Below are 25,279 nucleotides of genomic sequence, written 5' to 3'. Positions count from 1 at the left end.
GGGTCTGTGAGATTTCAGAAAGGTCAGGTCTCTGCCTCGTCCAGTGATCACCTGGATTTTGGATTGGAGGGTGACAGTACTGGAGTTGTCGTACCGGGAGGCGAGGTCTGCCAATCCACTCTCTGACATTGCATCTCTGGTTCTTTTGGGCCTCTGTGTTTGCTTGGAGAGGGGGTAGAGGTCCATCTCTGGTGGTAGGCCTTTGTTGGGTATAGGTGAGGAGGGCGCGTATATGCGGAAGTTTATGGAGCGCGGCATGGTTGGCTAGGATTTTGCTAAAACCCTGGATTATAGTTGCTATCTGGGTTTCAAGCATGGTGAGTCGCTGCCTAGTCTCCAAGTCGGTGTGGGTGTTCTGGGCGGGAATGTTAGACCTGAGGGGGGAGAGACTTAAGTTGTTGGGTTGCTTTTTTGTGAGTGTGTCGGTCATGTGGGTTTTGGGCGGGCCGTGTGTGCAGGGTGCGGGGTGTTGTGAAGGTGTGTCAGTGATTTATTGCATGTGGTATTGGGGAGGTGGTTGGGAGTCAGAGATTGCGTGTTGAAGTTGCTCCAGGTGGGTTGAGGGGGATGGAGGCCAGCTGGTGGGAGTGGGTGAATGCATGTTGGGGGGGAGTCGTGGGGTCTTGTTCTCTCTGGTAGCAGTGAGGGTGAGGTTGCGTGCGAAGGGCGGGTGTAGTTACTAAGGAACACTGGGGTGGTGGGTGAGTTCTGGTGGCGGGTCCGGTTCTTCGTGGGAGGGGCAGGGACTGGAAGAGGAGGAGGGCGTGAGAGGGGGCAGTCTGGAGGGATGGGACGAGGGAGTCGAAAGACTCTAGATTGTCGCTATTGGCTTGTATCAGGACTGTGCCATTGGAGTAGATGGTCACAGTGGTGTTACCAGTATGTCTAGTGCGGTTAGGGGCTGAATAGTGTCAGTTTGGAGCAACGTGAAGTGTTTGTTTTGGAGATATTGAGTTGCTATCTGAGGATGGAGTTCCAAATTTCGGGCCTTTTGGTGTAGAAAATGAGGTCCATTTTTACCTGTCCTTTAGATGAGCAGTGGTAGGAGTCCGTGAATAGTGATTCAGGAAGTTGTCTGATCAGTTTTTGCTTAAAGTTCTTTTTCGCTTTGGGTGAGAGGTTAGGCGGGAAACTGATCGAGAAGGAGTTCAGGCCATGCGGTTTTAAGTGCTTTGCAGAAAGGGGGATGGTATGGGTTGAAGTGGCGGAAGGCATTGTGTCTAGGTGGTTTAGGAAAGGTGGCAAAGTGTTTCCAGCAAGGACTCTGGAGCGTTCGAGCTCTTTGCACTATAGAGTTTGGGTTGGTTTTACGGGTAAGGCAGAGGCAGAGAGTGTTATGGTCACGACTGTAGTAGGAGTTTGTGACTCACTGGTGAAGTTTACGATTCCCTGGATTGGTCCTGAGCCTCGGGTGGCCATCTTGGTGTCATGCAGTTGTGAGGTGCAGCACCTGGGGTGTGAAGAGGTCATGATGACGAGCATGGGGGGGGGGGGAGTCTTGTTACACCTGCTTCTCAGGGCCAGGCAGTGGTCAGCGCTAAGGTCATACCCAAGGGGAGAGTTTCCCGATGAAGCATAGCATCCGGGGAGAGGAGAGGTCAGTCTCAGCGAGCGGGGGAGGGGTCACGCTGCATCGGGATCAGATCTGACTGTCTCCACGAGTGGGGATATCTATGAGATCAGAGCTAGGGACCTCCAAGCAATCGGAATGCAGCCCAAGTTGGAGGTGAAAAAATGAGGAAAAGGCCACAATCCAAAGAACAAGGACCAATAAATGTTAATGAACACCACTTTCTTTCCGAGCACCTCAGTATTGCCTTGGGATCGATAGGAAGTGTTCCACAACTTTAGATTGTCCAGGGCATCAGGTAGGCCTTATGGGTTGAGATCAAAGATAACTATATAACTATATAAGCAGCACACTTTGATCCTATGATGGATCTCTTCTTGCTGGTAAAGGGCACTACTCCAAAAGTTGCTGCAGTAGCCACTTAAAAACTGCCTCCTTCGGCACCACCAGGACTTACATATAGATCCCTTCGTCACAGTCTGACCTCCATTTTATGGTCATGCACTTGATTTGATAGTTCCCCAGGTAACAAGGAGACCCATACACCCAGTGAATCACCCATTCACACATTTATGCACATAGTCACAAATCCCCACCCAGACAGTCAGGCACCCATACAGATACTTGGACAACCAATCAATAACCCATTTAGACACCCATGTAGCTACTCACCAACCCACACAGCCGCTTACACACCAACTGGCAGACTGATACAGACATTCACAAAGCTTAGTCACTAACCCATGCATTCAATAAGACACGGTTAATCACTCACTTATACTGTCAGTCACGCGTCTACTAAATCATCCATTGGGACACTTATACACCCACTCATTCTTTAATACACCTTGGCTTATAAATATAAAACATATTTAAACTTTACAGAAACACACAGTCACTGGTTGATGTCATCAGTGATGTCATTTGAGATGTCATCAGTGAAGATATCAGTGATGTCCATGACCATGTCATGAATAATGTAATAAGTGATGTCATCAACAGTGCATTGCTGGGGAGCGAGTTATAGTTAGCTCAACTAACTATAACGGCCGAATGTCTCTGGTTTTGTATGAGTAAAATGTCAAACTAACTATATCGTCCCTGAAACCTATGTTTTTTTTCAGTGAATTTCTCAGGTTTTTTAAATGCTAATTTCGAACTATATCGTCCCTGAAACCTATGTTTTTTTCAGTTAATATGTATATATATATATATAAATATATAAAAATTAAAAACCAAAAGTTAAAGTAATGTTATAGTTAGATGTGATAAAAAGATCTGTTAAAAAAAAAACCTACTAGAAACTCACTGCAAAAGAGAAAGTCTAAAGTAACATTATAGTTAGGTGAATATGTCAGTGACAAAATTAACATTTTGAACTAAAAAACACAGAAACTCACGAGCAGAGCTGATTATATATAACTTGCGCTTCATTATGCTCTGCTCATGACCTCACATATTACATTACTCATGTCGTATTCTAAGATATAATTTATGACATCACTAATGATATCTCTAATGACATTGCTGATGACATCACTGTTGACATCATTCAATGAGTGTGTTAGTTTATATAGTTTATATAGTGGCGGGTAGCTACCATATTACTTTTCAACCTAATTTTGTAGAGCCTGTGTTCAGCTAAGGGGTATAAGTATTTAGAAAACCCATGTGCTCCAAATGATTCATAGTTGTATAGCGGTATTGAACAGGGCATACATTTTTGCATTGAAGTGATATGTTAGGTCGTAAGCAGTGCATGGCGGGCTGCAAGTTATAGTTAGCTCTGCTAAATATTAATGATGAATTTCAATTTTTTTTTGTTCAAAACATTAATTTCACTGGTATATTAACTGAACTATAATTTCCTTTAAGCTTTGTTTTTTTTCAGTGAATTCCTAATGTTTTTTTAAAAACAAAAACAGATCTTTTTATGACACCTAACTGTAACATTACTTGAAACTTTGTTTCTTTTATTGAATTTCTAGTTTTTTTTTATTTTATCATCCGAGTAGGGGCACCCCTCTCTCCTTATGAAATGCCGCCCAAGGGCCTATAATTGTTAAGGGAGGGTGACCCACTGCCCCTTATAAAACAAGGCCCGCTGGGTGGGCTCCCCGGGCCCTATAATGGCTCCAGGAGGGGAGAACGCACCCCCTCCCATCATAAAATGTGACCCCTTGGATGGCTCTACGGGGGCCTATAATTGCTCAGGGAGGGTGCTAGGTGCCCCCACCTCTTAATTTACCATTGTGGCCAATGGCCCCCATTTTTATTTTATGTTTTATGATCCAGCAGGAGTCCAGCGGGATCATGGCAACAATTTATGTTTTTTTTTCATTTTGTCCTCAGGGGGTTGACTCTAGAGCCCAAGGGGGCAGGATATCTGTTAGGGAAATACATACTTTTGCACCCTCCCAAGAGCAATGAAAGAAACTCACAATACAGCAGTTTTCTCAGGAACAAAATAAAATGTATTTGTCTGTAACCATGCATATTTGCCGGCCAGCTAGGAAGAAGTCAGTGTACACACTGGTGCTCTCAGACTGCTTTTTCCCTTCACGACTGGTTTCTGGGTCATATATATATGTAGTAATGTCACCCTAGCAGAACTATAAGGGACATGGTGCCAAATATAGTCAACAGAGAGATGCAAGATTTGCACTGTGCCAATTATACACTGTGCTAATTATAATACATACATATAGTGTAAACAAGCTAACATGGTAGTCAAAAAAATAAAATGACTAAGTTCGTTCTGAACAGCTGTCGAAGCTTATCCACACTAGGTCAGATGTGTATTAAATATGTATATATATATATATTTTTTTCTCAACAGTATCCCTACTCTTCCCCCTTATATTTGTATTCTCAAACTTCAGGACAGGAGACTAAGTCCCCGCACCCTGTAATGTCTGCCAGCAACATTTTTCTGAGGATTCTGGCAGCCAATCAGAGCACTTGCTACGATGGGAGTCAGGGAAATAAAACTCCCTGGTCCAATCAAAATGCTCTATTTTTAAATTAGCTCTCCCACAAGAGTCTCTCAAACTTCTGGCAGACCCAACCAACCAGATATACAAATATTTTTGACCCATAATTACTTAAAAACTACTGAACAGATTTACACCAAATCACAAAAAGCACAATCTACAAACTAAGATGTAGCTTCCTGACAAATGTAGTGTTCCTGCCTTAGGAAGTCTATGGAAAGTGCATGGGGATTTTGTGTTTGGGGCCCACATTTTTTCTTGGCCCCTGATCGATGGATCAGCCTGAAACCTTCCTTGCACAAACTAGCCAAACAGTAGCATTTTTTCCCAAAGTTTCGTGGAGATTCGTCAAACGGGCTAAAGTTATAAAATACATAAAAAATGCTTTTCCTATGGAACATCAGACCTAACTATAACTACCCGTTGGCGTCTGCCACTGGGTAACATATATATATAAAAAATCCACAATCCTGAATTCGCTCAATGTCTCGAGCAACAGGTACGGACCACAGAAGTTGAGATTTGAAATCTTCTTTTATTGATGCAGATTAAAAGTGCAAGTGCATTTTCATCTTCTTAGCAAGTGCCCAACCTGACGCGTTTCAACTGCCAACGGCAGTCTTAATCACATGACACGCTGGACCTATGAACAAGTGTATAAAGGGAAAATACATAGCACATTATTCGATCTCTCCAATTGGTTTAAAGATTACAGTGCAACAATGGAAAAAAGGGGCTAGCAAATCAATCATTGCTGTTCAAACTTGCGCATTTCATGTAAACTTATTTTAGGATGCATACAACAAAAATAAGAGCATAGTGCTCCAAAACCATAACGTCAAGTACAAAACCTAGCTGATATTGCATTTAATCTACAAATATATATATATATATATATATATGTGTATATATATATATATATATATATATATATATATATATATATATATATATATATATATACGTATATATATATATATATATATATATATATATTTATTTATACACACTGAAAAAAACAAAGGTTACAGGGATGTTATAGACTAGCTAGTAAATAGCATTTGAAAAAAACGTCGAAATTTCAATTAGCTGAAGAAACCAAAAGTTGCAGGGACGTTATAGTTAGGCTCAAATGTTACACGCACAAAACCATAGAAATTCAGCAGTTATAGTTACCTGAGCTAACTACAACTTATGCCCCCGCAATGCACTGCCTCATGAAATGGTCAGTGACATCCCTGATTACATCATCCAGTGAGTGTGTTTTGTAAAAGTTTCTAAGACTTAAAGATATATACTAAGCTGCTGCATAAGTTAAATTGCTATTCTTTTTGTACTACTAATGAGTGATACTGTTGCTAACAAATGTCATCTAAGTGGCTATGTGACTGTCTGTTTCAGTGTGTGAGCGGGTGAGTGGCTGTACAGGTGTGTGAGTCGGTATGTGAGTGGCAGTGTGGATCTATCATTGGGTATGTGAGTGGCTGAATAGGTATGTGAATGGGTATGTGAGTGGCTGTATGGGTCTGTGAATGGGTTTGTGAGTGGTTTTCCTGGTGTGTGAGTAGTTGTGTGATTGGTTGTGTAGGTTTGTGAGTGGTTGTATGGGTCTGGAAGTGGAAGTGAGTGATTGTATGGCTGTGTAAGGGATTATAAGGGTCTGTGATGGTGTGTGATTGGTTGTATGGGTTTCTGAGTGGGTGTGTGAGTGGTTCTGTGGATGAAGTCAGCAGTAATGTCATCAGTGATTTCGTGAATGATGTAATATGTGATGTCATAGGCAGAGCATTGCGGGGGCGTACATTATAGTTAGCTCAGGTAGCTATAAATGTTGAATTTCACTGGTTTTCTACTAGAGAAATCTTAGCCTAACTATAACAACCCTGTGCCTTTTTTCAGTGAATTTGTAAGGTTTTTAAAATTATATTTCCTAAATATAACGTCCCTGTAACCTTTGCTTTTTTTAGTGAATTTTTAGTTTTTTTTATCAGTAAGTAAAATGCCCATTGCAATGCACAGTGTGGGCGGGTGTTGGATGCAATGTTTGGCCTGGCATTGTGCTGCCCCCATGCAAGCTTGCTGCTTCTGCTCACCCACCCCTTGCCATCCATTGTCCAAGTCCATGACCCTGCTTCCTCATTACAGGCCTATATGGCCATTGTTCTGCCTCCTGCCCTCAACAGTTAGCTTGCTGCCCAATCCAGCTCCTCCCTACCCTCTGTTGTCAGAGTCCATGCATCAGCCCACTCACTTCTACCTGCCCACTGTTGCCCAATTGTATGCCCCATCATTTCCCTCCTTCTTACCCTCTGTACTTAACTTGCTGCACCTACTCTCCTTCCCCCTGCCCTCCGATGTCTGTGTGCATGCCCCTGCTCCCTCTTTTTTGCCCACCATGTTCCATGGCCCTGTCACAGCCCCCCCATCTACTCCGAGTGTTCTGTTGAGTTGCCACTGCCCCCTCCATCTGCCTAGGAAGGTCAAATGGCTGCTGCCTGTCCCTGTCACCTCCACTCTGCCTGTCCGAGTTCCATGCCCCTATCCCCTCTCTCTTGTCCTCCATGGTCCACTTTGCTGCTACTCTCTCCTGCCCTTCATGCTCTGTTGTGCTGCACCTGCTCCACCTCCTTGCCCTGCCTGGTCTGCTGTGAAGCCCTTCCCCTCCCCTCTCTTGTCTGTGACTGGCCCCTACCCCTCCTTTCTGTCCTCCATGGTCCTTTGTGCATGCCCCTACCCTCTCCCTCTTGCCCACCATGGCCGTTGTGCTGCCACTAACCCTCCCGCTTGCCATGCATAATCTTCTGTGCTGCCACAGCCCCTCCCACCTGCCATGTGTTGTCAGCTTGCTGCCCCTGATCCCTCCCCACCTTCCCTCCATTGTCTGTGTGTATACCATTATAGTCTCACTGTTGCCCTCCATGGTATGTTGTATTTCCAGCGCCCATCTCGCATGCCTTTAATGGTCAACTTGCTGCTCCTACCATGCCCCCTTATACCTTGCCCTCCGCGTGTTATATGCGGTTTATCGCAAGCCGATATGGCCGTCTGGTAATGATGTGAAGGGAAAATATGGGTGGGTTCATCCGTAGTAAAATGGAGCCTGGCGGTTCAGGGTCCACGTCGTAGCTTGTCTCTCGCAGGAGTGTGTCCCTTCACCTCATTACCATTCGGCCATATCGGCTTGCTATAACCAGCGTACCAGGTTGGAATTATCACCGGTCGTTAAATACCTACTACAAGCGCTTCAAGCCCCGAAGAGTCACAGGCATTGTTCTGTTGACGAAACACGTGTCGGCTAGCTTTGTTTTTCACATGAAAATCTTCATAAAAACCATCCCTTAAGAAAACCACTGGTGTCGACCACTTCATTATATACAAATGTATTAACTTATGATCATACATGTGTGCCCAGGATTGTGTTAAAACAAATGATTATATTGTAACTAAAATCATTGATTATCTTCTCCCGTTTAGTATGGATGAGCTCTGTAAACAGTTAGCACTGAAAATTACAGTTTTGATCGACCCTCTATACAAGAAGATGACCTCGATTTAAGAGAGACTCAATAAAATAGAGCAGGGTATCCTTAGCATCACCCCAACTAATCTTAATGGGCACAAGGGTGGTGGGATTACAAATCGACCGGCAAGGGGGGCTGAAACAGTGCTAAGGGAACCATTAACATGCGCCTCCCCCACCTCTGTCAGTGATAACCTCAGAGATAACACAGCCTATTAACATATCCCAAGGAGGTATATCTTCGCTTTCGACATCACAGCAAGGGAAGAGTGGCATTAGTTCACGGCCCCTCCAGTCCTCCGCTGTTAGTATTCAGACTTCTCATAATGCTCTACATCTTCCCCCTGAAGCTACACCATATACAGTAGTTTTGGCTAATGTTCCAGTGCTCTCCTCCAATGCACAGGAACACTGGTCAACTTTAAAGAACAAGGCCCTACATCTACTGAGTAATAGGACTGCTCCTTCTCAGGGATGGCGCCCAGGATCTGGAATGCCCTCACTCCAGAAATCAGACTTATCTCAACTACGGCATCCTTCAAAAATGAAGTAAAATCTCTCCTCTTAGCTAAATTTACCGGAATTTAGACTAAAATAATCTCGTAACTCAGTACTCTTCCTCCAATGACTATGTATATTGACCACCTATGCACCGTTGCTACCTTACCTTGTTTCTATTGTGTAACCATTTGCTCGTCTTTGCACAAAATGACTTGTTTAATTATTACTCCTTTACCTTTTTATCCCATTCTGTGTGTAAAGCGCTCTGATATCTGTAAGGATCTTGTACACACTCTATAAAACTTTAAAATAAATAAATAAATAACCAAACACCTTTTATTCTGAATTTAAAATGGTCCGCAGAGTACCCTGGGTTGGGAAATCATATAAGTCTCTACCCGGTGACTGTGTGGTCCAGCATATATTGAAGAGGTCCGGGAACTGCCATATTAAGGTGAATGACATTAACATCCTTCCCTAGCGATTTTTCTATCAACCAACTAGTTTTATTAGGTACAGCGAAAGTAGAGGGGCATCCCATGTATATGGTCAGCACAACTATTCGGTCACCACAAGAAACCGCATTGTTATCCTTAATTCCTTGGAAGATATAGATTGACTTGGATCATCGGCTTGCACCCTTTCATCAGGAACTCGAGGGACCAAGGGCCAGATAGGGTTTGATTTAGGATTGTTTACCTTTGTTCCAGTTGGGACTGCTGAATGCTAAAGTCGACTCCAAGGTGAAGGCTGTAGATGTCTGTAACCTAGATACTCTAGAGCATGGGTACTCAAAACCTTCTCTCGGGGGCCAAATTTACAGTGTGTTTTTTTTGGCCGAGGGCCGCTCCAGTGGGGGCAGGGTCAGTGGGGGAGGGGGCGGGGCTAGAGGAACAAAAAAAAAACAAGACCATGTCGTTGAACACCGCCCCCTGCAGTGGACGCCTTCGTCCACTGAGCCACCAGGCCCGGCATACACACATTTCTCTCTCTCTATCTAACACTCTCTCTCTCTCTCCCTGTCTCTCCCTGTCTCCCTCTCTCTCTCTGTCTCCCTCCCTCTCTCTCTCTCCCTGCCTCCCTGTCTCTCCTTCCCTCTTTCTCCCTCTGTCTCCCTCCCTCTCCCTTTGTGTGTCTCCCTCTATCTGCCTCCCTCCCTCTGTCTGTCACCCTCCTCCCTCTGTCTGTCTCTCTCTGTCTTTTGCCATCCTCCCTCTGTCTGTCTCCCTCTCTCTCTCTCTGTCTCCCTCCCTCCCTCTCTCTGTGTCTGTCTACCTCTTTCTCTCTGTCTCCCCCTCTCTCTCCTTCTGTCACCCTCCCTCTGTCTCCCTCCCTCTGTCTGTCTCCCTCTGTTTCCCTCTCTCTGTCTCCCTCCCTCCGTCTTCCTCTCTCTCTCCCTCTGTCTGTCTCCCTCTCTCTGTCTCCCTCCCTCCATCTCCCTCTCTGTCTCCCTTTCTCTGTCTCCCTCTCTCTCTGCCTCCCTTTGTCTCCCTCTCACTCTCTCTCTGTCTCCCTCGGTCTCCCTCTCTCTCTGTCTCCCACCCTCTGTCACCCTCTGTCTCCCTCCCTCCTTCTCCCACCCTCTCCATCTACATCTCTCTGCCTCTCTGTCTCTGTCCGTCCCTGTCTCTGTCTGTCCCTGTGTCTGGCTGTCCCTGTCTCCCCCTCCATCTCTCTGCCTCTATCTGTCTGCCCCTGTCCCTGTCTCTGCCTTTATCTGTCTCTGTCTGTCCCTGTCTCTGTCTCTATCTCTGACTCTATCTGTCTCTGCCTCTATCTGTATCTGCCTTTGTCAGTCTGTCCCTGTCTCTGCTTCTATCTACCTCTATCTATCTCTGCATCTATCTGGCTCTGTCTCTATCTGTCAGTCTGTCCCTGTCTCTGTCTGCCTCTGTCTATCTCTGTCTCTATCTCTATCTGTCTCTGCCTTGCCTTTAAATAACTTTTCAACAAATGCTGCTCTTTCATGCAAAATATATAAGTGTTCCTTCAAGCTCCAAATCACATATGGGCTGATATGCAATATCCTGCATAGAGGTCACTTCAACAGAAGCAGAAACAGTGCCTTTAAGTAGCATATATTATTATATCAACAACTATGCTTTCAATTGCTGTCCTCTGTCACCCTCTGTCACCTCACCCCGCGTGTGTGTCAGTCCGGGCTGACACAGCTACCGGGGAGCACACACAGCCGCACCCGAGTACTTCACAGGTCTTTAAAAGACCATTCACTTGTTAATGAGGCTTTGTTGTATTCCACCTCTTTTTAGTGCCCCTGCATCTCCACTCAGACAGAGGTGAAATACAACAAAGCCTCATTAACAAGTGAATGGTCTTTAAAAGAATCACCCGGCCTCTATAGAGCAGAGTCCACGCTGCTGCAACCGGCGGTGTTTGACACTCTTAAAAAAAAAAACACAGGTACGACGCCAAGGAAGGTTTGCCGGGTCGCTGGCATCCCGCGGGCCGTACTATGAGTACCCGTGCTCTAGAGGGTGCATGTAGAATAGAGGTGGGCATGAGCATTGGGGTGGGGGCGAAAGGTCAAACTAAACTTCCTCTTGTTGAAACCCCTACACCACCTAACACTCCTAGTTTGGCAATGTGGGTCGATGACCATGTATCATATCCCCTAACTAATAGTAGAAATCCAACCGAAGGGCATTTAAACCCACATATGTCTAGAGTTTCATGGAATATAGTGGAATTATCCTCCAAAATCACCTCAACCGAATGGTCAGCCTATATCGACAATTATGACATTTGGGTATTTCAAGAAACATGGTCCCTGGTCCAAATGTATCCTCCCGGCTTCTTAAATTTTTCAATAGCTGCACTGGGGGGCCACATAGGCAGACCCTTAGGTGGTCTTACCTGCTGGGTTAGACAGCAAGTGCGTTACACGGTGGAGGAAGTACACATTGATAGTCCAGACATCATGGCCATACGGCTTTGGAAGGCGCAGGAACCTGATGTCATGATTAATAATGTTTATGCAAGGGGATTGCCAGGTGGTAAGGGATCCAATTAAGTTACCCTCCTCAACAGGTTTATAGAAAGCCTATGGGGAACTTATATTATGATAATAGCAGGAGACTTTAACTGCTCCTTTGAGCCATTGGCCTATGCCGATGGTAACCTTAGTATAGAGGAGGACCCACAGTGGAATATTCCGCAATTAGAGCTGTGACCCATCAAAAAATGGACTGAGGCAGCACTACAGTTAAAAGGGTTGCGTCTGGAAAATGGATTGAGGGCAGTCAACGGGAGGTCGCAGTCTGACAGAACGGGCGCTCATACTTTCAATAACGGCTTGAGAAGTATCAGCATAGATGATATATTCCTTAAAATAGAATTCTGGACATACCTTTTGGATATATCAGTGCAGGAACGTATTGAAAGTTACCACAAACCGCTGGTATTATTATTGCAGGCACCAGGTTTATCCAATTTTATTAATAGGGTCGTTGGGCACGTAACAGCAGCGGTAATGCTCACAAATGACTTGAGGAGAGTTAGATGGGCCAGAATTATTAATAATGATGAGGACCTGGAACAGATGAAGACAATGGTTGCCCGTTCGATAACCGCTCTTCATAATTGTGACTCCCAGGAGGACATCACTTCTATTGTCCTTCAGGTTCATAATTACCTGATCAAGCAATTAAAACGTTTTTTCATCAAAACCGACAAACTTGGGTCAAAGTCCTGTTTAAAGGCAGCCTCATGGTATAATAAATCTTGCAGAGAGGCCTATAGGGTATTATCAAGGGCTATCAGATCAAAAGTTATCGTTGATAATAAAAAGGCATGGGCTAGGTACAAGAAACCGCAATCACAAGCAAATAAGTATTGGGATAAGGCTCACTGGCAAGACCTCCTAGCAACTAGTAAAGGGAAAAACATGATCAAATTTTAGCAGCTTGTAAAATGGGGTGGAGGCAAACCCACACAGATACCAAGCAATCATGTCGCCCCTGAACTGTGGGCTTCACATTATGAGGGCCAGTTCACTGCCAATAACTGCAGCGCCAACGTATGCCAATGGCTCACACCAACTATCACTATGTTTTACCAGTCTCGAGGTTGAATCCGTATTACGAATGATCCAGAGAGGAAGGGCCCCAGGTCCTGATTGTATACCGGCAGACTTGTTCATGCACGAAAAAAAAACTGGGTAACCTATATTAAGATACTCGCCAATGCAATTGTCAGTGGAGCTCCTATTCCGGATACATGGTCAGGTGCCGAAATCTTACCCATATATAAAAAGGTAGATCGTTCACTATCAGGGAACTATAGGCCAATATGTCTCATAGATTCCATTCAGAAGGTTGTTGCTAGGTTAGTTTTGGGTAGAATTCAGGCCTGGATAAAAGAGACAGATATTTTTACACCACTGTAGGCAGGGTTTCGACCCCACACTAGCACCATAGATCAGGTGTTTAGGTTCGTGCTCATTTATTGGCAGGTGGTCTGTATTTGAGAGGGCACAATCTAAGCAGCCTTTATCGATCTCAAATCTACATTTGATCTGGTCCCCCATACTTAAATGTGGAGAGCTTTTATGAATATGGGGAATTTGGGGATGCCATTGGAACTGTTGGCCATTCTGCATGATTCAAACTATGCACAGGTACGTTGGGGAATGCAGGGAATGTTACAGATAAGTTCCCTGTTTCCAAGGGTTTACGCCAAGGGTGCGTCTTGGCACCGACCTTGTTTTCTTTATTTATTAACAGGGTTGTCCAGTATTTCTCCACCTAACCTACTGATGCCCCAACATTAGCTGGAAGATTGCACTGCTCATGTTCGCGGACGATACCCTGATTTTATCAAGGACCCAAAAAGGTTTGCAGGCTGCTTTGTCCCGCTTTGAGGTGTTTTGCCGCGACCATGAGCTAGTGGTAAATGTGGAGAAAACAAAGTTCATGGTGCTCCACAAACACAAAGCCATAAAAGGGAGAGTATACATGAATAACGTTCGATTTGATCAGACTGATGTATTCACATCAAAACACACAAAAAGATGGACAGAATGTTGCACTTTGCCAAAACATTCACCTCCAGTCACAGATCTGGGTTTAATCATCGTTATTTTGCTCACCACGCCACCCCAGTTCAGACATGGCCATATGCAAATCAGTCTTGACCCTGTGCCTCATGGGAGAAGTCCAACCCGAACTGTCAAGCTATGCCTTCCCTGGACCGGAATCAAGCATCCTAGGACCGGTTTCTGGCTATCAGCCGTCATCAGCCAGGATAGCTTGACTCCAGTGGCGTAGTGAGCATGGGCCCACATAAATCCAAGAACTTTACAAATTTCTCTGGTGTAAACTAAATTTTACCCTGGTCTAGACTACACACTCTTCTGACAATTATGAATTAAACTTCAAATCTCAACATCCCCTGCTTTGGTATATATAATATTGAAATCCTAGTACATGCTGAGCATTAGAAATGTACCCATGCTACCCCAAACCTATACTCAAAGGTACCTACCTCTGTACCCTCCACCGCCGCCGCCAGAAGTACAGGCACCTCCTCCTCCACCAAAGCCACCTGATGTTGTCCACTGCAAGAGCACTGATGCCGGTTGGCAAACCTTGCCCCCCTCTGCTCCTTCCAAGAGAGACTTTCCGGCATGGGGCAGAAGAGTACTGTCATTCCAACCACCCCCTCCACCTGCAAAGGAGAAAACGAGTCAAGTGAATGATTACCTTAGTAAATCTGCACTGCCTCCAACGTTATTGATATGGTAATTCCAGCATTTATGTCATTGTAGACATTTGCATTCCCTTTTTCCATACTAATATAATAAAGAGAGAGCCCAAACCTTTGAGGCGGGTAATCTCAGGAACCACAGCTCCAATCACAACACCCAATACAGCGTTTGAAAGGACAGTTGCATCAGAAGCACATAGGCTATGCAGACTCCCACCATATACATTTAAAAGGCAAAAGAACCGTGCCAGCAAAGTAGTTCCTTGTGGGCGTGTCTGCGTTGTGCTGTGGGTGTGTGCTGGGGGCGTGACAAATGCTGGGGGCGTGTGGTACGTTCCGCCCTTCATGCCAGGTCTCATATCGTGTGCTAATCCCACCCTGCTCCCTTTAAATACCCCTGCACCCCATAATCATAACCCACCCTTACTCCTTAAAATACCCCAACACCCTTAAACACTAACCCGTCTTAACCCTATAATTATACCCTGTACCCAAAACCCAAACCTATCCCTAAACCCTAAAAATACCACTGTACCCCAAAACCCAAACCTAGCCCTGAACCCTATAAATACCCCTGTACCTCAAAACCCAAACCTACCCCTGAACCCTAAAAATACCCCTGTACCCCAAAACCCAAATCCAGCCCTGAACCCTAAAAATACCACGGTACCCCAAAACCCAAACCTACCCCTGAACCCTAAAATACCCCTGTACTCCAAAACCCAAACCTAGCCCTGAACCCTTAAAATATCCCTGTACTCAAAAACCCAAACCTACCCCTGAACCCTAAAAATACCCCTGTACCCAAAACCCAAACCTAGCCCTGAACCCTAAAAATAACCCTGTACCCAAAACCCAAACCTAGCCCTGAACCCTAAAAATACCCCTGTACCCCAAAACCCAAACCTAGCCCTGAACCCTAAAAATACCCATGTACCCCAAAACCCAAACCTAGCCCTGAACCCTTGAAATACCCCTGTACCGCAAAACCAAAACCTACCCCGGAACCCTAAAAATACCCCTATACCCCAAAACCCAAACCTATCCCTAAACCCTAAAACTACCCCTGTACCCCATAATCCAAAACTATATCTGAACCCTTAAAAAACCCAAACACCCCAAAACATATACCTCAGTTCCCCAAAACATATACCCCTATACCCATACTTACCTTATCCAAACATTAAAAAAAAACATGCTTTTACCATTCATGCATTTACAAAGAATTTCGTTGTAAATGTATGCGTGGTAAAAGCCTATAAAATGTAATGCCATGCGTTATAATGGCATTGCGGAGTCATGGTACTTTTGTAATGAAAGTATGCGGAGTGATGGTATGCGGAAAGAAAGATGTGGAATAATGGGTGTTTACACTCCCCCGGTAATACATTGGTGGCACCGCGGCCCACATCTCCAGCAACATACTCATATTTTATCACCACCCATTTGAAAAATGCACAGGTCTCTCTCATTGATGGCCAGCACCGACATACACTTTTAGAAACACCTCCCGCCACAAGTTCTAGAATTGCGAACTTTAGGGCTGGGGAGCTTGTAGAAAAAGGTAGGGCTAGGACCTTTCTCAAGATTTGCCCGGCGCTAACCGCCCTTGTACCATTCAAGTTTACCAAGCAATGAGGCAGGCGCCGGAGACCAGAAGGCAGGAAACAGAAGTTTATTCCGACGGAGCAGAACACATCAGATCAGACAACAAGGTATCGTCTCGAGGTGCTCTAACAGCCTCTCGGAGGCCTGGCCTCTTATACACTGGTTTATGGCATGTGACCTTCCTTTATTACAATAAGAACTTTGTGAAGCAAGAAAAAGACATCCCCGTAATCCTCGTGTTAATCCCACCCCCATATACCTTCACAATAGAGGTCCTCAACCTGCTGATAAGAGGAGGGGGACATCACACAGCTGAGTGTTCCGTCGAGTCTTAGGATGTGTGCGCCTGATCATATCACAGGGGGTGGGGAGGCCTGGATCAATAGAGGGTCCTTTGAAGGAGAGCGACCTCATACAATAAGGGGCAGTAAATGATATCTCCCGGCTTACGCAGTGGCCTCGGACCTGTGTGGACAGTCGGACACGGGGTGAGGGGCCATCAATGGAGTGGTATTCATGCCGCGTGAACAATCCAGCGCAGAGGGGAGGTTTATCAACAGAGGGGCATTCATGGGAGGAGAGGAGGTGTTGGTCAGGCGCTGGCGTGACTCCCAAGGACAGGGTCATGTAGAAGGGTCATGCTCATAAGGAGGAGGGAGGGGGAGCCAGGGTGCGCGGAGGATGCTTGCTGGGTCAGAGGGGCGCGCTGGCGATCGATCGTGGACAGGGAGACCATGATATCTAAAATGGCTGCCGTGCACGTAGTACATAGGTGACAAGCTGGCGCAGATGATGTTCAGATCGTAAACTAAAATTCCACAGTCCTCCCTTTTAACATGTCTCGCCAACTTGTCAGTTCGGATTTATCCCCATAAGGCCACGTATTTCTACTTCATAGAGGGGGCTCATGTGCTCATTTCGGAAGTCCAAAGTCTTTGGGCACATACAGTTAGAAACAAGGCCGAACAAAGGTGGCAGACATTGGATACCTAGGCAACACCCACATAATATCACAACAGGTACCAGCACGAAGGAAAACAACTTCCAACCCCAATTTTTCAAAGTGTCCCAAAACCAGCTCCCAAGCGACCATCCTTCCTGTTCTTGGTGAACCTCCGAGGAAAGTCTGTGGAGGTGTTCGATGGCTTTGTAGACTGAAGGCGAGTTGTCTGGCACGTAGGTGCAGCAGCTGGATCCGATGATGCGGCATGCTCCTCCTCGGTCGGCTAGGACCACGTCTAGGACGAGTCGATTTTGAAGGGTCACAAGGCGGACCGCCTGAAGCTCCGCAGTGTTGTTGGCGAGGATACCAGCCGTGATGTTGATCGTTGTTTCTACTGCCTGGGTCAGGTGTCGGATAGCACGGCTGTTTGCCATTGGGCCCCACAGAGGAACAAGTCCCTTTGCTGCATCCAGGAACTGTGCTCCAGTGGAGTCGGCTTGTCCAAGGTCGTCCGCACGCCTCTGCCGGTGGTGGTTGGCAGGGGCTACATATGTGGGTGGAAGAACGAAGGCAATATAACAGGTGCCCTTCCAACCTCTCGGGAGCCAGGTGTAAGCCTTGGTGCCACACACAAAGTACATATTCAGAGTTTGTTTTTGCAGATGAGTGAAGGTGGTTCTGGCCGGATTGTGGAGCACCTGTACTTCGACTCGTTCCTTGGCTGGAATGTCTTTGATGAAGGTGGCGCCTGCGAGCGCAGGGCACAGGGCAGCTGGGGTCTTTCCTGTTTTGTTCAGCCAGAACCCAGAGTAGAAGTGTGACACTGTCCGGCTGGAGGTGGCGTTGTCCCTGTGGCTCTCTTGCATGAGGATCAACCAGGCGAGGCAAGAGCCGTGAACTGAGAAGGGTGAATGGATGAAGGGGATGGAGTGTCCAGTGGCATGCGGGAGCAACCCACAGATCCAACAGTTCGTAGCATTTGCAGCAAGGTTGTGTTGGTGCAACAGTTGCACGAAGGAATTGTTCCAGAATTCCCTGCGCCTTTCTCGGAGCTGAGGCGACAGAGAGATTAGGTGATGCTCTTTCAGGGGTGTTGGCTGTGCAGTAGGTAGCAATGTCTCATGAGCTGGTGTGCTTTCCTCCAGAATCCAGAAGGAGGTCATGAGGAGGAGGCAGAAGAGGAAGACAATGAAGAGTGCAATTGTCTTTGATTTGCGCAGGTTGTCAGTCTTTGGATTTCTATACTGGGTATTTCCTGTTGCTTCCATCATCTTCTTATCTGGCGCTTCCATCATCTTCCTATCTGGCGCTTCCATCACCTTCAAGGGGCTCGGTAGTGGGCAGAACCACAGACTTCGTTTAGCTTCTCTCCCGGCAACCCTTGATTGTGTGTAGGTCACCGTTCTGAGATTTAACTTAGTCCGTGGCCTACTTAGCCGAAGCTCCCTCCTTTCGACGCAGGAAATACCCTTCTCTGGATGGCACAGTGGGATCAGAGAATTTTGCAAGTTCGAGTGCCTCAGTATCGGGATAACAGTCCAATATCGGTCGGTCTTTGCTCAGGAGCTCTTCTTGGGTGCTGACGTTTTCTGTCGTGGCCAGGTTTGCAGAGACCTTCCGGCAATGATGCGCGTGCAGCCAGTGCTTCTTCCCCTCCACTCGGAGTGCCGTCCGGGTGGTGATCAGCACTTGCCAGGGGCCCGTCCACCGAGGTTCCAGACTCTTGGTTCGCTGGAAATTTCGTATCAATACGAAATCTCCCGGTTGGATGTCGTGGCCGGGGCCCCTGGAAGCATCGGGGATGGCCTGCTGCACCTGTTGATGGATGACAGACAACGTTTTAGTTAACTTGCACAAATAATCAGACAGTAGGACGTCCGGGACGTCATGAATGGAGGTCGGTTTGGGAGCAGTCCAGAGATTCATCGGCCGCCCGAACACGACCTCGTAGGGGGTCAAATGGTGCTTGGTGGGAGTGGAGCGCATTGATAACAAAGCCAGTGGGAGGGCATCTGGCCAGTTGAGTCCAGTGGTGGCCACTATTTTTGCCAGTTTCAGCTTCAGTGTGGCATTATGGCGTTCCACTAGACCGGCGGATTGGGGGTGGAAGACCGCATGGAATCGTTGCTTCACCCCCAACCCCTTTAGGATTAGTTGGATAACCTCAGCTATGAAGTGGGGGCCATTGTCGCTCCATAAAATTCGGCAAAGGCCATAGCGAGGGAAGAATTCTTTCAGTAGTACTTTGGCAGTAGTCATGGCAGTGTTGTCACGGGTTGGATAGGCCTCTACCCATTTACTGAAGGCACATACAATGACTAGTACATACTTCAGGTTTTGGCATCTCTCTAGCTGGATGTAATCCATCTGAAGGACCTCAAAGGGGTGATTGGGGGTCCCAAACCCTCCCCGGGGCACTACAGTTCCTTTCCCGGGGTTGTGTTGCAGGCAGATAAGGCACTGCTGAACTAGACGTCTGGCTGAGTCAGGGATTTTGTCGTTATGCCAGACTTTGGAAATGAGTTCGATCATGGGTGCAGATCCTATGTGTGCGGGGGAGTGAGCCATTGTCAGTATGGGAATCAGATATGAGTCGGGCAGCAACCATTTGCTTGCATCCTTCGTTCGCCAACAGCCCTCCTCATCCTTCAAACCCATCCTTGCCCACTTAGTCAGCTCGTGAGGGGTGCTGGCCGATTGTATGTCTCTGATCATTATCCTTGTGTCACTCCATGTTTCTGCTTGTGACCTGGTCACGTACATGCGTGTCACCGTCCTATTCTCAGCTGTGGTTCGTGCAGTGATGTCGGCCAACGCATTCCCTTGTCCGACTAAGTCTGTCACCCTTTTGTGTGCCTGACATTTTATCACCGCTAATCGTTTGGGGAGGAGAACTGCTTCAATCAGAGCGGAGACTAGATCTCCGTGGAGGATCGGGGTGCCGTGGGACGTCAGGAATCCCCTCTCCCTCCACAGGAGCCCAAAATGGTGGACCACTCCGAAGGCATACTGGCTGTCCGTATATACGTTCGTGGTGGTCCCTTCGGCTATGATGCATGCTCGGGTGAGGGCTATCAGCTCTGCTGCCTGGGCAGATCGTTGTGTGATGCAGGCTGTCTCAACTACTGTTCGGGCTGTTGTTACTGCATAGGCAGCTGAAGTGGTGCCATCTGAGAGTTTGATGCATGAACCGTCTACCCATAGCTCTCCATCGGGGTCAGTAAAAGCAGTGTCTCGGAGGTCAACCCTACTCCTAGTTTGTTCGTCCGTGAGGGTCACACAGTCGTGGATGGGAGGAATGTCGGGGTCATTTTCAGGCAGGGGTAACAATGTGGCAGGATTCAAAGTCGTGCATCTCTTTAGTGTGATGTGGGGTGCAAGCAGAGTCAACTCGTACCCTGTCAGTCGTGCGCTAGTCAGGTGCTGGGTTTTGGTCTGGTTCAAGAGGGTGTCGACTGCATGGGGTACTAGCACTGAGAGAGAGTTGGAAAGTACAATTCCCTCGCTCTGACGGATAGAGACAGCAGCGACGGCTACTGCTCGGAGGCAGGCAGGCAAAGCTCTGGCTACAGGGTCAAGAGTGGCGGAGAAGTAGGCACAAGGGCGCTGCTTAGGACCAATTGATTGAGTTAGGACAGACAATGCGCATCCCTCCCTTTCGTGGGTGAAGAGGGAGAAGGGTTTGGAGTAATCCGGCGTTCCGAGGACGGGCGCTGAGCAGAGTGCATCCCGTAATTCCTTAAAGGAGGCTTGACACTCAGTGGTCCAAGGAAGCGGGGAGGGGACATCTTTGGTCAGTAGGGCAAGTAATGGTTTCACAATGAGGCTGTAATTAGGCAACCACTGTCTGCAAAAAGAGGTTAGGCCAACCAAAGAGCGGACCTGCTTTTGTGTTTTCGGGATGGGGGTATCTAGGATGGTCTGGATTCGGTCGGGTGTAAGTTTCCTCCCTTCTTTGGACAGAAGATGGCCTAGGTAAGTCACCTGTGGCTGACAGAACTGTAACTTCTTTTTGGAGACTTTATGGCCATTCTCTGCAAGAAAGTGTAGGAGTTGGACGGTGGCTGTCGTTGCAAGTGGGGTGGTGTCGGCCGCCAAAAGGATATCATCAACATATTGGATCAACACCACTCCCTCTGGTAGCTGGAAGGCATCCAGCTGTCTTTTGAGGGCCTGGCTGTAAATGCTGGGACTTTCAGTGTACCCCTGGGGAGCTCTACAAAATCGGTACGAACGGGATTTTAAGGTGAAGCCGAAGAGATAACGGCTGTCTGGATGAATGGGGATAGAGAAAAACGCGTTCTTAAGGTCGATAACAGTGAAGGTGGTGGCAGTGGATGGGATGAGGGTCAGAATGGTGGTGATATCAGAGACCACAGGATATTGGGGTACAACCACTTTGTTAATCTCTCGCAAGTCGATGATGAAGCGGTACGCTTTCTCATCTCCTTCACCTTGCTTCTTAACAATAGGTAGGATTGGGCTGTTGCAGACGTTGCTAACCACCTCTTCAACCACTCCTGCATCTACCAGAGACTGAATGATCGCTACCAATGCCTTCTCACCCTCTGGCGATATCCGATATTGCGGGAGTTTCGGGAGCATAGCGTCCTGTCGTACAGTTATGTGAATAGGATCAATCATCATTCGCCCCACATCAGAGTCATTCTTGGCCCACAGGTACGGAGGCAGGGTGTCAAGCAAGGACATGTCAGCGTCAGTTATGGAGCACATGTGTCGTGGGGGACGGGGTCTGGGCATGTCTGGGTTGTCGTACAGGATGACTCGTATTCCATCTGGGGAACACCTAATGGTAGCTCGAAAATGTTTCAGTAAGTCAATACCCATAATGGCGTCAGGGGAGTTGGAGGAGAGTAGAAATGTCGCGTCAGTGGTGTTGTTTTCTAGGTCAAAGGTAATAGGTACGGACAGGGGGTTAGTGGAGGGCGTCCCATCGAAACCTATCGACGTTATGTGTGAGCCAGACAAGGGTGCCCTTGGAATCAGTCGTTTTGATAACACACTACGTGTCGCCCCAGTGTCTACCAAGAATGGAGACTCTGTACCCAGGACCTTAGCGGTGACATAAGGACCTTGCTGGTCAACACAGAGCTCGACTGGATCCCTCCCTTGCCCCTGGCAGTCCTATGCAAAGTCGGGGGCATTTTCACCTTCAGACAGCTGATATTGGTTCTGTCGGGGACGGTCAAAGGTGTTCAGTCTTCCTGATCTGTCATTGTGGGTGTCGTTGGGGTTCCCTCGTCCCTGTACTCTATTCCTCGGACCACCCGCCACATCCCTGGAATCCCTATTCCTATTCATCTCTAGCAGAACCGGACACTGGGACTTCCAATGGCCGAGCCCTTTGCAGAAGGCGCATTGGTCATTGCTAATGTCTCTCCGTCCAGTGTGGGATGTTGGGGTGTAATCTTTAGGAGGGAGATCTCTGGGGGTGGTTGATTGGTAGTTCCCCCTTTGGTGTTCCCGTCCTAGCGCTATACCTTGTATCTGGGCTATCATTACCCTTTCCTTTAAATCTTTCTTCTTTTTCTCGGACGCCCTATCATTCTCATTCTTTTGGTGCTCGTAATACTGAGCCATCTGAAGGATAGCTGCGGGTTTGGAGGCCCCCCAACTACTCTCACTCGTCTGCAGTTTTTGGGAGACTTCTTGTGTTAGTCCCTTTACATAATTTTGTACAAACAGGTGCTGTCCGGTTGCGGTGGTCATGTCTTGGCCACTGTAGTCGGAGAACACTGTCTCAAATCGGGAGAAGTATTCCGACACATCTTCCTGGGGTTTCTGTCGACAGGCCGTGACTATCGACCAGTCTACTTTTCTTTCCGGGACCAGGGTTTTTAACTTCTGGACCAGTTTGTCTGGGAGTTCCAGTATGTCCTTCACTGGTTTACTCCCCGGCTCTCGCTGTCTATCTAGTTTACCGAGTTGGTCCCAGGTATGTCCAAACAGATCCGTGTGATCAACCTTCCGGATTTGCTTCCACACATCAGCTGGCAGGCATAACCCAAAGAACAAGTCAATATCTGCTAAAGTCATTATTGTCGAACCCAAGGCTGTGCCTAATTCGGTATAAAATGCCGTCGGGTTCTTTCTTAAGTCGGGCAGGGTTTGCTTAAAGGTTAGGATGTCTTGTTGGTCCCATGGTTGGTAAACCCAATTGTACACAACCCTCCCCTTTGCATTTTCACTATTAATATCATCGCTCGTTCCCTGGCCCCGTGGCGGGATCCAGTAAGGAGCCGCTTCTCTGATAGGCATCATAGTATTGGCTACCTCTGCCGAGGTTGTTTCAGGGACCCTAACCTTGGCTTCTGGTTTCTGTTCCGCGAGGTGGCGGAAGACCTCAAGCATTTGCATGAAGAGCTCCGTCGCCTCACGTTCAGTCCCATCTCCAACATCAATCTTCCTATACAGTGTTGTTAGTTTAGCGGGACCCTTACTCTGATACCTATCTTCATACGCGTTCAGGGTGTGGTAGCTGAATCGCAAAATGAAATGCCGTCTGTGGCTGTCGGCATGTGAATTATATATGCTCATTGTGTATTCTTCGCTCTCCCTTCGTTCTACCAATGTCTTTGCTATTTCGTTGATCCCATCCCGCTCATCTTTGCTCAACCTACTTAACCTGGCTGATGATTGTTTGCTAGCCTCGGGGTCGTCTGACAAAGTTGTTAATATGGTTGGTGCGGAGGCCGTGAGGGCCGGTGCACTAGCACTAGGGTCACTTTCACTCACTCTCGGGGCTTGCAGGGTTTGTTGGCTGGGAGCATATGGAGGGGGCATGTAGATGATTGGGGGACCTAATAGTAACTCATCGTTTGCCCGTTGTTTGGAGGGTAGTTCAGGGTAGAGTGCAGAGGGGGTCCTAACAGGACATTGGCCTGTCGACCCTGATTCTTGGTTTTGTGTAGCTTCCTTTCTTTCTTTTATTTCCTCTTCTAGTTGCTTTGCGGCTAGGTGGGCTGCCTTTCGTAATTCTTTCCCTATTTTTGCTTCTTCTCTTTTCTTTCGTTGTTCCGTTTCTTTGCGCCACATGCCGATACTGTCGAGCATAGTGGGCGTGGTCTTATTCTTCTGGAGCGCTATTTCTAATGTCTTTATTTTATTTTCACTAAAGGAACCTGTCAGTGGCCACTGACTTTCAGGGTTCTTTTTCGTGTATTTATGCCATAGTCTAGTGTAAGCTATAGCGACTAGTCCATACTTAGTGAACATGTCCTTATTAGGGGTACCCTCCAGTGGAGCTGGATGGTTCATCTCTAATAAGCGGTCCGGGCTAAACAGGCTACCAACCAGTGGGGAGAAGATAGGCATGACGGTTTACACCGGGGACAAAAGTCTGCACTACCTATCTTATCACGGCGGGCAAAGACTAGACAGAATATTTCTATTCTCCGTTGTTTGCCGGCGGTGAATACCTCAAACGAACCAATACCGAACAATCGGTCATTCAAAACAATTCAGTGGGGAGAATAAGTGGGCACGAAAAGTTATTGTTACCCACTCTTTCTCTACCTGCAAAGAGAGACCTTGTTCTTCCCTGTTTGCAGACAAAGAATCTCCAGACAATAATCCACGAACGATAGTTCGGGAAACAGTGGGGGAGGAAGATAGGCACGACGGATTACAATGGAGACAAAAGTCTGCGTTACCTATCCTTCGCTGTTTGCAAAGAGAGAGCCTGTTTGTTTTTCCCCGTTTGCAGACAGCGAATCTCCAGAGGTTTCAACAAAGCGTAATACTAGTATTATCCAAACAAACAATTTTCCTCAATTCGTCGTGTTTACACGACCTTACCCGGACCGCATGGACGGTTTCCTGTCCTCTGGATCCAGCGCCCGATCGTCCTCTCTCCTTCGTGATGTTCGCGGCACTCCTGATGGTTCCCAGTCAGGACCGTAGATCACTCGAGAGAGGTCTGTTCAGAACTAGTGAAGGTCGGATGATCGGCTGTCAGACGAGGGTCTATCGGACATGAGCTCTTCCCGATCGTTGCAGTCGTTCACTCTGTCATCGGGACCTCTCCCACTGGATCCACGTGTCGCTGATGGGCCCCACGCTTTGGGACGCCAATTGTAGAAAAAGGTAGGGCTAGGACCTTTCTCAAGATTTGCCCGGCGCTAACCGCCCTTGTACCATTCAAGTTTACCAAGCAATGAGGCAGGCGCCGGAGACCAGAAGGCAGGAAACAGAAGTTTATTCCGACGGAGCAGAACACATCAGATCAGACAACAAGGTATCGTCTCGAGGTGCTCTAACAGCCTCTCGGAGGCCTGGCCTCTTATACACTGGTTTATGGCATGTGACCTTCCTTTATTACAATAAGAACTTTGTGAAGCAAGAAAAAGACATCCCCGTAATCCTCGTGTTAATCCCACCCCCATATACCTTCACAATAG

At 47.2% G+C, this 25,279-nt stretch overlaps 1 protein-coding gene across 1 annotated transcript in view; it reads right to left on the bottom strand.

The window, feature by feature from the left end:
* Positions 1-25,279, bottom strand: part of LTK (leukocyte receptor tyrosine kinase) — a 655,467-nt gene that overhangs the window by 68,870 nt on the left and 561,318 nt on the right. The window contains exon 15 of the mRNA XM_086937237.1: positions 14,087-14,269. Within this exon, the coding sequence (XP_086793363.1) occupies positions 14,087-14,269 (183 nt within the window). The remainder of the gene's footprint in view (positions 1-14,086; positions 14,270-25,279) is intronic.

The sequence above is a fragment of the Lissotriton vulgaris genome, chromosome 9, assembly GCF_964263255.1.
Source record: "Lissotriton vulgaris chromosome 9, aLisVul1.2, whole genome shotgun sequence".
Classification (NCBI taxonomy): Eukaryota; Metazoa; Chordata; class Amphibia; order Caudata; family Salamandridae; genus Lissotriton; species Lissotriton vulgaris.
This window is presented reverse-complemented; position numbering and strand designations above follow the sequence as displayed.